This window comes from Nerophis ophidion, linkage group LG03, assembly GCF_033978795.1.
Source record: "Nerophis ophidion isolate RoL-2023_Sa linkage group LG03, RoL_Noph_v1.0, whole genome shotgun sequence".
Classification (NCBI taxonomy): Eukaryota; Metazoa; Chordata; class Actinopteri; order Syngnathiformes; family Syngnathidae; genus Nerophis; species Nerophis ophidion.
In genome coordinates, this window is record NC_084613.1 from 25,202,729 (window position 1) to 25,217,097 (window position 14,369).

Genomic DNA, 14,369 nt, shown 5'->3' on the forward strand with positions numbered 1-14,369 from the left:
ACATCTGTCCTCACGATGCTGATGATGATGATGGTTTTGACTTTGTTGTCTATGGGGTCCACGTGCGTGGTACTATTTGTTTCTGATCCATCAGACAGGTCATGTAGTTCTGTGTGCTGTAATGCAGGAGTTATAAAAGATGTTCCGTTGGTGTCAGGGCCATGTAAGCAATCAATCAGTATTGCCATGACAACATCCCTACCTGATTGCGCGATGATTAATTACTTTATTAGCATGTTACAGCTAGTTTGCACAATGCACAATGATCTTCACGCGCACTTTTTGGTCAAACTTTTTACTCATGTAGAAAAAATTGCGAATTGGGTCACCTTGATATGCTTAGGTAATTAAAGCCAATCCAATAGGTCAATTTATGCTATACTATTTGAACAAAACATCCACATCTTTGCTTCATCTGACAAAGAAAATACATGTGTATTTTCAAATAATACATCTCATTAATAATAAATTAATTTGTTTTTGTCCCTGGCTCTCAACGAAGGCGGACGCTTCCCTTCCCCCTCTTACCTTCATCCCCTCTGTAGTACAGGGGTGTCATACTCGACATTGCAGTCATTGTTGCCCTCAGAGGACCGTTTTTAACGATGAGTAATACATGAATATACATGTATATAAAGAACATATCTGCGATGAGGTGGCGACTTGTCCAGGGTGTACCCCGCCTTCCGCCCGATTGTAGCTGAGATAGGCGCCAGCGCCCCCCGCGACCCCAAAAAGGGAATAAGCGGTAGAAAATGGATGGATGGATAAAGAACATATTACCAATATATTTTTTTACATAAGCTGCAAAAAAAACTAAACATTTACATTTTACTTTAAAAACTGGCAGCTCACCCACCAAAATTTTACAGCAAAAGCAGTGTTTTTTTTTTACAGCATATACAAAATGAATGGAATGGAATAGAAAAACAATACAACTGTTTTTAGTGGTAAAATTCCGACAACAGAGCTGCCTTTTTTTTTTTTTTTTTTTTTTTACCGTGAAATCTAGCTTTTTTAATGTTTTTTTTTTTGGTTTGCTTTTTAATGTTTCAGTGTCCTACTGTATATGGAAAAAAAAACAGTACCAAAGTTGATTTAAGGGAAAAAACTCAGTCGGCGGAATTGAACCATCAAATATATTGTCAATTTTAGAGTCTACAATTTGATTGATAATATGTTTTGAAATCATAAGTCAAGCAGATATTTAAGTACAGTATTTATCTTTGTCTTAACAAAAAATATTTTTGGAATACATGATAATATAATATTTATATTTTGATAATATTGAATTTTAAAAGATATGCAATTGCATGCAGTAGATTTTAGATTTAGATTTTATTTATTGGTCTCCATTGGGGAAATTAATTTTCACTGCCGTACATTTAAACAATAGACATTATTGGAGATGTCCGATAATGGCTTTTTGGCCGATATCCGATATTCCGATATTGTCCAACTCTTAATTAACGATTCCGATATCTAGCGATACTGATATATAGCTGTGGAATAAACACATTACTAGGCCTAATTTTGTTGTGATGCCCCGCTGGATGCATTAAACAATGTAACAAGGTTTTCCAAAAAAAATCTACTCAAGTTATGGTAAAAAATGCCAGCATGGCACTGCCATATTTATTATTGTATTCACAAACTGCATTATTTTTTTAACATTCCTCAAAGGAGCAGCTTGGAATTTGAGACATGTTCTCCCTGAGAGGGGCGGGGGTGTATGTTATAGCGTCCCGGAAGAGTTAGTGCTGCAAGGAGTTTCTGGGTATATGTTCTGTTGTGTTTATGTTGTGTTACGGTGCGGATGCCCGAAATGTTTTGTGATTCTTGTTTGGTGTGGGTTCACAGTGTGGCGCATATTTGTAACAGTGTTAAAGTTGTTTATACGGCCACCCTCAGTTTAACCTGTATGGCTGTTGACCAATCATGCTTTCACTTGTGTGTGTGAAAAGCTGTAGGTAACATGTGATTGGGCCGGCACGCAAAGGCAGTGCTTTTAAAGGCCTATTGAAACCCACTACTACCCACCACGCAGTCTGATAGTTTATATATCAATGATGAAATATTAACATTGCAACACATGCCAATACGGCCTTTTTAGTTTTCTAAATTTTGTTCTCGAAACGTCGAGTAATGATGACGTTTACATAAGACGTCACAGGTTTTTTAGGAAGTATGAGCGCTGCGCACACACACAGCTAAATGTCGTCTGCTTTAACGGCATAATTATACAGGTTTTTTTTGAGAACTGTGTTGCTGAATCTTTTGCAATTTGTTCAATTAATATTGGAGAAGTAAGTCACAGTAGAAAGATGGAGTTGGAAAACTTTAGCCTTTAGCCACACAAACACACGGTGATTCCTTCTTTAAAATTCCTGGAGGTGAAACTTTCCAATGGATCAGAGCGCGGTCAAGAGAACATGGATCCCGACCACATGTCAACCAGCAGGTTTCGGTAAGAAAATTGTGGTTAAAAAGTCAGTTCTTACCGGAGAAAAGCTGAGTTTGTGCCGTCCATAGCTGTCGTCGACTCCCCTGAGACACTGCGCGTCAAGACACCCGTGGAGACACCCTTCCGACGATCAGGTAATATTAAACTCACTAAAACACTAGCAACACAATAGAAATATAAGGGATTTCCCAGAATTAACCTAATAAATGTGTCTAAAAACATCGGAATCCGTCACAATGCAATCACGTTTTTTTTTTTTTCTAGTCCGTCGCTATCAATATCCTCAAACATGAATCTTTCATCCTCGCTCAAATTAATGGGGAAATTGTCGTTTTCTCGGTCCGAATAGCACTTTTTGTTGGAGGCTCCCATTAAAAACAATGTGAATATGTGAGGAGCCATCAAACATGTGACGTCATCGTCTGCGACTTCCGGTAGAGGCAGGGCTTTTCTCTTAGCACCGAAAGTTGCGAACTTTATCTGGATGTTCTTTACTAAATCTTTTCAGCAAAATAAATGGCAATATCGCGAAATGATCAAGTATGACACATAGAATGGACCTGCTATCCCCGTTTAAATAAGAAAATCTAATTTCAGTAGGCCTTTAAGGTTTATTGACGCTCTGTACTTTTCCCTACGTCCGTGTATACAGCAGCGTTTTAAAAAGCCATGAATTTCACTTTTTGAAACCGATACTGATAATTTTGAAACCAATACCGATAATTTCCGATATTACATTTTAAAGCGGCAGTGTAACGCCGGTTCGGCATCGTGGTACCGGGTTCGATTCCCTCGAGGATGCGTCAAACGAAGAACACAACAAAGGTAAGATCTAACAAATTTATTAACAAAAAGTGAGCTCTGAACAAAAACACTGGAGCTAATAAAAAGGGAAACAAAAGACACTAGCGTGAAAACTAGGAAATATAAAGAACTACGATTTGGCACGATGGCACAAAAAATGAAAACAAAGATGATTAGCATGTGAGCTAAAGATGACAACAAAGTGGCTTAGCTAATGAGCTAGCGAGAAAAACATACCTGACGTTACTTGTTGCATGTGAGCAAATTAGAGTCCCAGAAAGAATAAACAGAAGAGGCTGGCTTATAAAGGAAAGGTAATTAGCAGAGAACAGGTGTGCAGGAACCGGGAGTAACAGCTGAAACTAATAAGTTACCATGGTGATGGACTAAACGGGAAATAAACGGATCAGACGGAGAATGAGAACAAAGATGGAAAAATAAACAATAATATTTGAAGATCCGAGACACGGATCGCAACAGGCAGTCCAATATAATCGGAAATCCCTAGACGCTACACATCAAGAACAAAAATAACAAAAATACATCATGCATGACCAACACATACATGATACATGCAAGTGATTTTTAATGTCAAAAGGGAATTAAAAAATATATTTAGTAAGAAAAGATTAAGCATTTTATTAACTCATATTATTTCCAGGTTTCACAGTCCACATAAAATTGGGGGCGGGGGGGTCTCCACATCTGCGGACCCCTCCGAGGTTTCTCATTGTAGCCCATTGGGTTGAGTTTTTCCTTGCCCTGATGTGGGATCTGAGCCGAGGATGTCATTGTGGCTTGTGCAGCCCTTTGAGACACTCGTGATTCAGGGCTAAACTTTAATTGATTGATTGATTGATCATGATCTTGTAAGCCCTTGCTATCACACTTACAGATGACTGACACCTTTTCATCAGGTTGAAGGTCATATGTGGGACTGTACAAGCTGACTTGTCGGTAACAAGGATGAAGATTTTCCAGCTTTGAGCCCGAGGGGGGAGAATTCCCAGCATCCTTCAGGGTTATTAAAGCTCCCACTTTATGGGTTGGCGAAGAGGAAGTCGCTTTATCGCCCGCCCACACACACACGCACGCACGCACGCACACACAAACACACACACACACACACACACACACACACACACACACACGCACACACACACACACACACACACACACACAACCTGATAGCTACTTTTTCCGAAGACAGGTGTTAGCCGCTTCCTTATCGCTGTTTGCTCATTAAGCGGCGTCGGCTAAACCAAACATGTGATGAATAAAAGAGGTGGGGGTGGGGGGAGGGCATCACATGATTGTGTTGTTTCCCTTCCCCTCACGCAGGAAATTAATCACACAAGCTTTCGCTCTCTTTTTAATTTGAGATGAAAACACTCGTTGCTGCCGAAAACCCCTCCAACCTCTTATTACCGACCAATGACGAGCATGATTAAAACACGCACACACTGAAACTTATCATCCAAAATCTTGTTTTTTTTCCAATGTGTTTTAGTTCTGTCCGTCATTGCTTCTTTGAATAAAATAGCCCTGCATGGAATGTACTTAACAGCCGGTCTATAGGCTTTTTCTTGTGGATGAAGATTGGTTTGTGGAGGACAATGTGTCCATTGAGGAGGCCCCGCCCGCAATCACTTTTCGCTTCTGTTGACCAAAATAAACATGGCGTACTGCAGATTTCTTAGCTTGTGTCAGATAAAAGAGCAGCATGGAGAGAGAGAGAGGGAGAGAGAGAGAGAGAGAGAAAGATAGAGAGAGAGAAAGAGAGAGAGAGAGAGAGAGAAAATTCAATCATCAATTCCATTGATGGAGAACGGAAAAATTAGATGTTCTGTTTGCATGTACCTGGACCACACACACGCACGCACACACACGCACACGCACGCACGCACGCACGCACGCACGCACGCACACACACACACACACGCACACACACACACACAAACACACACACACACACACACACACACACACACACACACACACACACACACACACACGCACACGCACACGCACACACACACACACACACACACACACACAGAGGTCTTTTGTCTTGTTGAAATTATATTCCACAGGTGTAAGCAAATCAGATTATTTGCATAATACTACAAATGTGCTGACTTGCTTTAGAAGGAGAAGAAAAAGAATGCCTAAATGCAATTACTGCTATCATGGTCGAAGATCCAAAACAAACAAAGAAACAAAAAGTTTTGTCTGAGGAGACAAAGAAAAAGTAAAACAGAGCTTACCCGGATAAGAGGACAGTCAGGATCAACATTGCCCTGGCTTTCACTCGCTGGCCTGAGCTCAAAGACGAGAAATTTCATACAGATGTTGCCTTGGCTCTCTTCTGTGACTTTCAATGCTCAAATCAAAAATGATATAATCATCTTAGTAATGGTAATTTAGCATGGTGGCAACTACTTCCTTCGAAAAAAAATCATCCGCCGATCTTTCATTGCTTCGGAGTTGCTTCGGCCCATTCTTGGTAGTAGCGTCATGTTTGTAACGCAATCCAAGATCACTTTTTGATAGTGTCTGCTATTTAAGATCAACATCACCATTAGAGACGCAATATGTGTGCCAATAGTACAGTGGACATCATGTCAGTATTACGCCATATGTGCTAGTCTTTGGCACAGCCGCTCTACCAACCGAGCTACGCTGAGGGTAAAATTAGATTTTTTTTGGTCACTAAACACTGCAGTAATGTCTCAGGTTCAGACACTGATGACATCTATTAAACAAGACAAGAAGCAAAGAACTAAACAATAACTAAACAATTAAATTTGACTCAATTTGAGGAGAAACGTCTGGACAGTGTCTCAACACGCTTTGCCAAAAAGATTGTACACCTTCATTTATTTGGACCTTCCATGACCACGTGGCAACAGCTGCTTCCGAAGGAACGGGGTCGCAAACAGCCATCGCCTTTGATTACAAAACAGTTCAAAAGAAAAGGTTGGTTTAAAAAAGAGGTTGTAAAAGAGTTAAAAAAAGAGGTCGTAAAAGAGTTCAAAAAGAGGTTCGTAAAAGAGTTTACAAAAGCGGTGCCTGTAGGGGAGTCAGGCCCTGCTTCCTCTACGCTTTGTAGTTCTTCTGTTGATTACAATACATGAACGAAACAGAACACCTTCACGTTGCTTTCCATCCTACACAGAGGAGTTTTACAAGCCTTCTTCTTGGTAGGTTCAAAGACATGTTTTTGCTTCCCGCAGGGAACTCATTTCAACACTATATTTTTTGTGATAACTTAGATAGAATTATTTTAACAGAATGTAGCAGCAGAGTGCGTCAAATACGGACGCGAAAATATAATTTCACAAAATAAAAGCATGTTTTATTGTAAGTTTATGAGCTATGGGCTGTGAGCAGTGTGCGCTACAGTACTGATTAAATTCAAGTTTCTTTCTAAAGTATTTACAATATTCAAGAAAATACTTGCTAAAATTTGAGTGCGGTACACACTTTTGTGACATATTGTACATGCAGATGTGAACCTATTGTGGATCCCTGAGGTACGCCAGCTCAGTGAAAAACCTTTCCGTACACACGTGTGCACGTGCTGATTATGGTGATCATTGTGCATCTGTATTTGTTTACTCTCTTATCTGACACTTTTGACATTTGTTCCAGTCAGCTACCAAAAGGTCGCCATCTACATGTGACAGCGAGTCCCCCTTGACGGAGTTGCACCTCACACGCGAATGATCGCATTTGTATTTGTGTCGCCGCTCGGGTGCCAAGTGGATTGACGCTTTTTGACCTGCTGCCTCGTTAGAGCTCTTTGCGCTTGTGTAGTGTCAATCAGCGTGAAGCTCGGTCCATTAGCATCTTAGGCAAAAAAAGACTGCATGTCGCTCCAAGTTCATTTCTAGTCATAAGAAGCTGCTCATTTGCATAACACTTAAAATGCGAGGTAAACATCTACAAAGACATATTTTTCTTTATTCAAAACATATAAATAATTAGTTGTCACCATAGCAAGACCTACATCTATTCATCTGAATTTTTTTCACATTTTTTGGAGCTAATAAACACGGCTAAACAAGGCTAACTAGCACAAGGTGAGGCCACATGTTTAAAGTCAAAATAAAAGATTTTATACAATGTTTTGTTCGAATCATTGAAATATTCAAAAACAAATCATATAATGTAAATAAAAGAGTAATGCCATCACATACCTACTCAGTGGCCTAGTGGTTAGAGTGTCCGCCCTGAGATCGGTAGGTCGTGAGTTCAATTTTTTTTGATTGATTGATACTTTTATTAGTAGATTGCACAGTTCAGTACATATTCCGTACAATTGACCACTAAATGGTAACACCCGAATAAGTTTTTCAACTTGTTGAAGTCGGGGTCCACGTTAATCAATTCATGGTACAAATACATACTATCAGCATAATACAGTCATCACACAGGTTATCATCATAGTATGTACATTGAATTATTTACATTATTTACAATACGGGGGTGGGATGAGGAGCTTTGGTTGATATCAGTACTTCAGTCATCAACAATTGCATCAACAGAGAAATGGACTTTGAAACAGTGTAGGTCTTACTTAGTAGGATATGTACAGCCAGCAGAGAACATAGTGAGTTCAGATAGCATAAGAGCAAGTATATACATTAGAAGTACATTTGATTATTTACATTAGGTTATTTATAATCCAGGGAGATGGGATGTGAATGGAGGAGGGTATTAGTAAAGGGTTGAAGTTGCCTGGAGGTGTTGTTTTAGAGCGGTTTTGAAGGAGTATAGGGATGCACTTACTTTTACACCTGTTGGGAGTGCATTCCACATTGATGTGGCATAGAAAGAAAATGAGTTAAGACCTTTGTTAGATCGGAATCTGGGTTTAACGTGGTTTGTGGAGCTCCTCCTGGTGTTGTGGTTATGGCGGTCATTTACGTTAAGGAAGTAGTTTGACATGTACTTGGGTATCAGGGAGCGGATTTTATAGACTAGGCTCAGTGCAAGTTGTTTTACTCTGTCCTCCACCCTAAGCCAGTCCACTTTGGAAATCCCGGCCGAGTCATACCAAAGACTATAAAAATGGGACCCATTACCTCCCTGCTTGGCACTCAGCATCAAGGGTTGGAATTGGGGGTTAAATCACCATAAATGATTCCCGCGCGCTGCAGCGCTGCTGCCCACTGCTCCCCTCACCTCCCATGGGGTGATCAAGGGTGATGGGTCAAATGCAGAGAATAATTTCGCCACATCTAGTATGTGTGTGACAATCATTGGTACTTTAACTTTAACTTTACTTTAACATGTGTGCTGGTATGACAACACAGGTACTCGAATCATTTTGAATATTGATAAGGTGGCTTTGTGTGCGTCTCTAAGCGTGCGCTTCAATGATTGATTAGACCTCCCTGTTCAGTTATGACAAGCGGAAGCTATCGTCAAGGTAACGAGGCAGATGTACTCACTTGAGTCAGTACCAACTGGAGCTAATCAAGACTGATGTGATGAAGACAAAGCTTTTTTTTCTTTTTAACTAAGTGTGTCAGCCTCTGCAAGTCAACATAAACACAGATTAATCCCAAACAGGGCTGATAGTACTTGGTGTATCATTTGTATTTTTGTAAGAGGGAAAAGACAGCAAGTATAAAGCCGATTGGACAACACTTTAGCCTCCAGGACTAAAAACACACGGTTGTGAGTTGGGTCGCACACACAACAGACAGCATTCTGTATGAACAGTTGGCAAGATTAGCATGCTGGCATCTTTTAATCTGCTGCGTTCACACCACGCCTGTGGAGATGGAACCGGCGACAGATAGAACTTCTACTTTTCAGTTTAACAAACTAAAAGAACCTCAAAGAAGCTAAAGAGTTCAGTGTGAAGAGACACGTACAATTGCCGAATAAAACACAATGGAATTCTTGTCAATCCTCTTTGAAGTCAGCTGACAATATTCTCTATTGTGATTGGTCAACCATTACAATAATTCTCAATTGACAAAGCAATGTGTATGCATGTCATTTACAATGCATTAGGGCTGTGAATCTTTGGGTGTCCCACGATTCGATTCAATATCGATTCTTGAGGTCACGATTCGATTAAAAATCTAATTTTTTTTTTAAATTCACCACGATTCTCGATCCGAAAACGATATTTTCCTGATTCAAAAGGATTCTCTATTCATTCAATACATAGGATTTCAGCAGGATTTACCGCAGTCTGCTGACATGCAAGCAGAGTAGATTTTTAAAAAAAGCTTTTATAATTGTAAAGGACAACGTTCTATCAACTGATTGCAATAATGTCAATTTGTTTTAACTATTAAATAAACCAAAAACATATCACTTATTTTATCTTTGTGAAAATATTGGACGCAGTGTGTTGTCAAGCTTATGAGATGCGATGCAAGTGTAAGCCACTATTGTTCATTTTTTTATAAATGTCTAATGATAATGTCGAGGGATTTTTAATCACTGCTATGTTGAAATTGTAAATAATATTGATACTATTGTTGATAATCATTTTTGTTTCAGTACTTTTGGTTTGTTCTGTGTCGTGTTTGTGTCTCCTCTAATTTGCTCTGTTTATTGCAGTTCTGAGTGTTGCTGGGTCGGGTTTGTTTTCGGAATTGGATTGCATTGTTATGGTATTGCTGTGTATTGTTTTGTTGGATTGATTAATTTAAAAAAAAAAAAAAAATTAATAAAAAAAAAAAAAATTAATAAAAAAAAAAAAAATCGATTTTTAAAAAATGAGAATCAATTCTGAATCGCACAACGTGAAAATCGCGATTCGAATTCGAATCGATTTTTTTCCCACACCCCTATAATGCATGCAGTTTTCTACAGAAGAAAGGCCCTGTTTGTAGTCCATGCAGACCAATAGCACCCCCGTTAGGTGCAGCACCATCATTAAACACAAAGGCAATCTTGATTTTTTTATTTTTTTTATTAAGTGGTTTTATTAACATGTTTCTATTTCTTTACAGCAAATCAACACACAAAAATATTAACACGTTTGTGTACTTTAAAGATCAAACGGTTGTTCACTAAACAGTCAAGTGAGTCATCCAATCAGCTGATGAGGAAGTGATCACACTTGCCTTCCATGGCAACGGGGCTCACTTCCTGTTTCCTGACACATACGGTCAACATGGCTGCTGCCTACAGTCCGGCGTTCATGACCCCGCACGTACACACGCACACACCTGGTGGCAAAAAGGCACCGGCAGCAGACGTTAGTCATCCGGCTCGATGACGCACTGTTCCACGATGTCCCTCAGGTTGGGGTTCTCCATAGCAGCCGCCACACGCTCTTTGTCGTTGATCTGCTTGTTGACTGCACACAAACAGAGGGACCATGACCAAGTTAACGTGGAAAATGCCGGCGTGAACTCGTTATCACAGATGGACTAAATATACTACTAACACTGCTTCACTTATTTTTACACTTGTGTGAGAGTTAAGAATGACTTAAAACATTCCAACACAGTGACATCGAGATTTACGAACACCTCTATTCAATCTTTTGGTTTACAAACCTTTATATCATGCCAGATACGCCTCTGTGTGCTAACCATGTCTTTGTGTACGAACACTTAATTCATTCATTATTTTTGTGTCCCACTGCAAGCCGTTTTGAAGACATCACTTCCTGTGCAGTACAGTCCACAAGGGGCGCAGCCATTTTGGAGAGGCGAAACCCCTCACGTCACATTCTGTTTTCTCAGTCCAAGTGCTTCAGTGTGTGTTTATTTTCTCGACATTCACCAAGTTTTGTCTATTTTGCTTACTCAAAATGGGTCCAAAAATAGCAACAAAGCAGCCAGGAAAGAATGAAGGATTGACTGTGGACTTAAACTTAGAGAGGAGAGGGAACCCACAGACACTTCCCACCCTCCCTCCTCTCCCTGTCTGCCGTCCCTTCAACCCCTTGTGACGGCATATCGTCTGCTGTTCGTGGGCAGCAAGCTAAAAATTTTTTTGACTTTAAAAAAAAATAAAATAACAGTAGCAACATAGTTCTTAACGTTTTTGAGAGCACAGAAGGGACTGTAGTGTGTGTGCGTGCTTTGAAGGTATGGTTTGCCGTTGAGAGCACCAAAGTGATTTTTCTGTGCGTATATCCATCCATAATTTTTTAACCGCTTCTCCCTTTCAGGGGCGCAGGGGGTGCTCGAGCCTATCTTAGCATGCAAGCATTCATACCGTATATATATATATATATATATATATATGTCAAATATATATTACACATAAACAGATATACACACACACACACACATATATATATATACACACACAGATACACACACATTCTGTATATACAGATACACACACACATATATACATACATACATATATATATATATATATATATATATATATATATATATATATATATATATATATATATATATATACACAGTATATATATATTGTCTTTAAAGTGGGCATTATGTCACTAAAATAGGGACTTTTGTCAAGTCTACAACCAATTCTTTATGTTCACATCGTTTCTAACGGGTAACAATGATTCTATTTAAAAACTGTTCGATTTACGAACAATGTTCAAGAAGTATTTTAGTTCGTAAATCAAGGTCTCACTGTACACATTTTTAGTGGCACTGGCGGGAGACTTACTGTCCTCCTCTGTTGAGTGGGTTCCTTCGCTAATGTAGATTTCCAGCTGAGAAAAGACACTTTTATGAGCGGCACCAACACAACATGCAACAACGTGCGAACACGCAGTTTGTACACTCACTTTGTGTTTGAAGGGCAGACATCGCTGCAGCTTCACTTGTAAACACAAACCTGCACACAATCGCAACACACTCAGGATTGCGCAACACAAATATAAAGTGTTTGCAAAGAAGTGGCTGACCGATGAGGGTGGCCAGAGAACAGTGAGGGACGGTGGGTGAGAACTTGATGATGATGAGGTACTCGTCCTCTCCGAGCTCCTGGACTTCCACACACTTCTCTGTCACCACTTCCAGCTCCTCCAGGGTGTTGGGTTTCTCAGGGTCTCGGATGGACCGGATCACATCTGACACGACACATGAAAAATCAAGTCGTGGATCTGGAAGTTTTTTGCTGTTGTATTTCAATTATTTGAAATGTTGATGTTTCTGCACCACAGCCGAGTGTAATTGCTTAATGCATTAGTTACATTAGAGCAGGGGTCACCAACGCGGTGCCCGCGGGCACCAGGTAGCCCGTAAGGACCAGATGAGTAGCCCCCTGGCCTGTTCTAAAAATAGCTCAAATAGCAGCACTTACCAGTGAGCTGCCTCTATTTTTTAAATTCTATTTATTTAATAGCAAGCTGGTCTCGCTTTGATCAACATTTTTAACTCTAAGAGAGACAAAACTCAAATAGAATAGGAAAATCCAAGAAAATATTTTAAAGACTTGGTCTTCAATTGCTTAAATAAATTCATTTATTTTTTTACTTTGCTACTTATAACTTACAGAAAAACAATTTTAGAGAAAAAATACAGCCTTAAAAATGATTTTAGGATTTTTAAATACATATACCTTTTTACCTTATAAATTCCTTCCTCTTCTTTCCTGACAATTTAAATCAATGTTCAAGTATTTTTATTTCATATATATTGTAAAGAACAATAAATACATTTTAATTTAATTCTTCATTTTACCTTCTGTGTTTTAGACAAAGAATATTTGTGAAATATTTCTTCAAAGTTATTATGATTAAAATTAAAAAATATATTCTGGTAAATCTAGAAAATCTGTAGAATTAAATTTAAATTTTATTTCAAATTGGATGTTAACCTATTTAAAACATGTCATCAAAATTCTAAAATTAATCTTAATCAGGAAAAATTACTAATGATGTTCCATAAATTATTTTACATTTTTTTTCCAAAAGATTCGAATTAGATACTTTTTCTCTTCATTTTTTTCGGTTGAATTTTGAATTTTAAAGAGTCGAAATTGAAGATAAACTATGTTTCAAAATTAAATTTTCTTTTTTTTCGTGTTTTCTCCTCTTTTAAACCATTCAATTAAGTGTTTTTTCATTATTTATTCTTTACAAAAAACCTTCCGTAAATAGAAAAAAAATGTACGACGGAAGGACAGACAGAAATACCAATTTTTTAAATAATATATATATATATATATATATATATATATATATATATATATATATATATATATATATATATATATATATTTATTGAAGGTAAAGTGAGCAAATTGGCTATTTCTGGCAATGTATTTAAGTGTGTATCAAACTGGTAGCCCTTCGCATTAATCAGTACCCAAGAAGTAGCTCTTGGATTCAAAAAGGTTGGTGACCCCTGCATTAGAGAAACATTACTACATTTGATTATTTAATCCACAACTATGAGCACCATCCTGTCCTACAAGAACTAACCCACGCACTAACTTTAACAGGGAAATCGTGCATTTAATAGTTCAAAAGCTGGATCCGCACACAGCAATATCTCCGACGACTTTACATCGATCTATGTCACCTGTCACACAGACTATCAACGCATCTCCAACTACCGTAACTTGACGTCTGCTTAAAACGGGCAGTTTGTCAACGGAGTCTGGCGTTAAGTTTGCAGTCACTCACCATACACTTCTAACGCCTTCTCTTCCATATTCGTGCTTAAAAACAGGCAGTTTGTCAACGGAGTCTGGCGTCAGTTTGCAGTCACTCACCGTACACTTCTAACGCCTTTTCTTCCATATTCGTGCTTCTCGATACATTCCAAGGGCGAAAATGTTTTCCGAGGAGGAGAGTTGGCCGTTAACAAGACCGGGCACAGTGTGCGAGTCTCATGATAAGAAGGTCTACAAGCACCAAATGGAAGCAGACCGAAGAGAATGTCAGCGGAAGAAAACCTATCTCCAAAGAGACAACTCAACCGTTCTGAGATCAGCTCAACTCATATTGGTTGATATCTTGTTTCTGGAAAAAGCAATCGATGCCAGATCGGTCGTGTGCAAATCACAAATTAACATTGCCATTTTATCCAACATTAATAATTATATACATGATGATTATGCAATTTAATAGGGTTTAATTTACATCAAGGGTGATAGACAACTAAAAAAAATATTAGCAACC

General features: G+C 38.7%; 1 protein-coding gene across 2 annotated transcripts; it reads right to left on the reverse strand.

The window, feature by feature from the left end:
* Nucleotides 1-10,192: 10,192 nt before the first annotated feature.
* ciao2a (cytosolic iron-sulfur assembly component 2A) lies at nt 10,193-14,185 on the reverse strand. 2 transcript variants are annotated; one of them, XM_061894748.1, is made up of 5 exons: nt 13,872-14,185; nt 12,147-12,311; nt 12,027-12,076; nt 11,906-11,951; nt 10,193-10,601 (listed from the first exon to the last, which is right to left on the reverse strand). In XM_061894748.1, exons 1-5 carry the CDS (start codon nt 13,897-13,899, stop codon nt 10,501-10,503), a joined length of 390 nt encoding a protein of 129 aa, XP_061750732.1. In that variant the 5' UTR covers nt 13,900-14,185; the 3' UTR covers nt 10,193-10,500. The 2 variants fall into 2 exon arrangements, with proteins under 2 accessions (XP_061750732.1, XP_061750731.1); XM_061894747.1 differs by having other exon boundaries at nt 13,961-14,182.
* Between the last annotated feature and the right edge of the window lie 184 nt (nt 14,186-14,369).

Coding starts and splice junctions, on each gene's coding strand:
- ciao2a (XM_061894748.1), bottom strand. CDS start 13,899: ATGGAAGAGAAGGCGTTAGAAGTGTATG. Junction 11,952..12,026: donor GTCTGCCCTTCAAACACAAA/GTGAGTGTACAA, acceptor GTCTTTTCTCAG/CTGGAAATCTACATTAGCGA. Junction 10,602..11,905: donor CCACTCAACAGAGGAGGACA/GTAAGTCTCCCG, acceptor GTTTGTGTGCAG/TCAACAAGCAGATCAACGAC.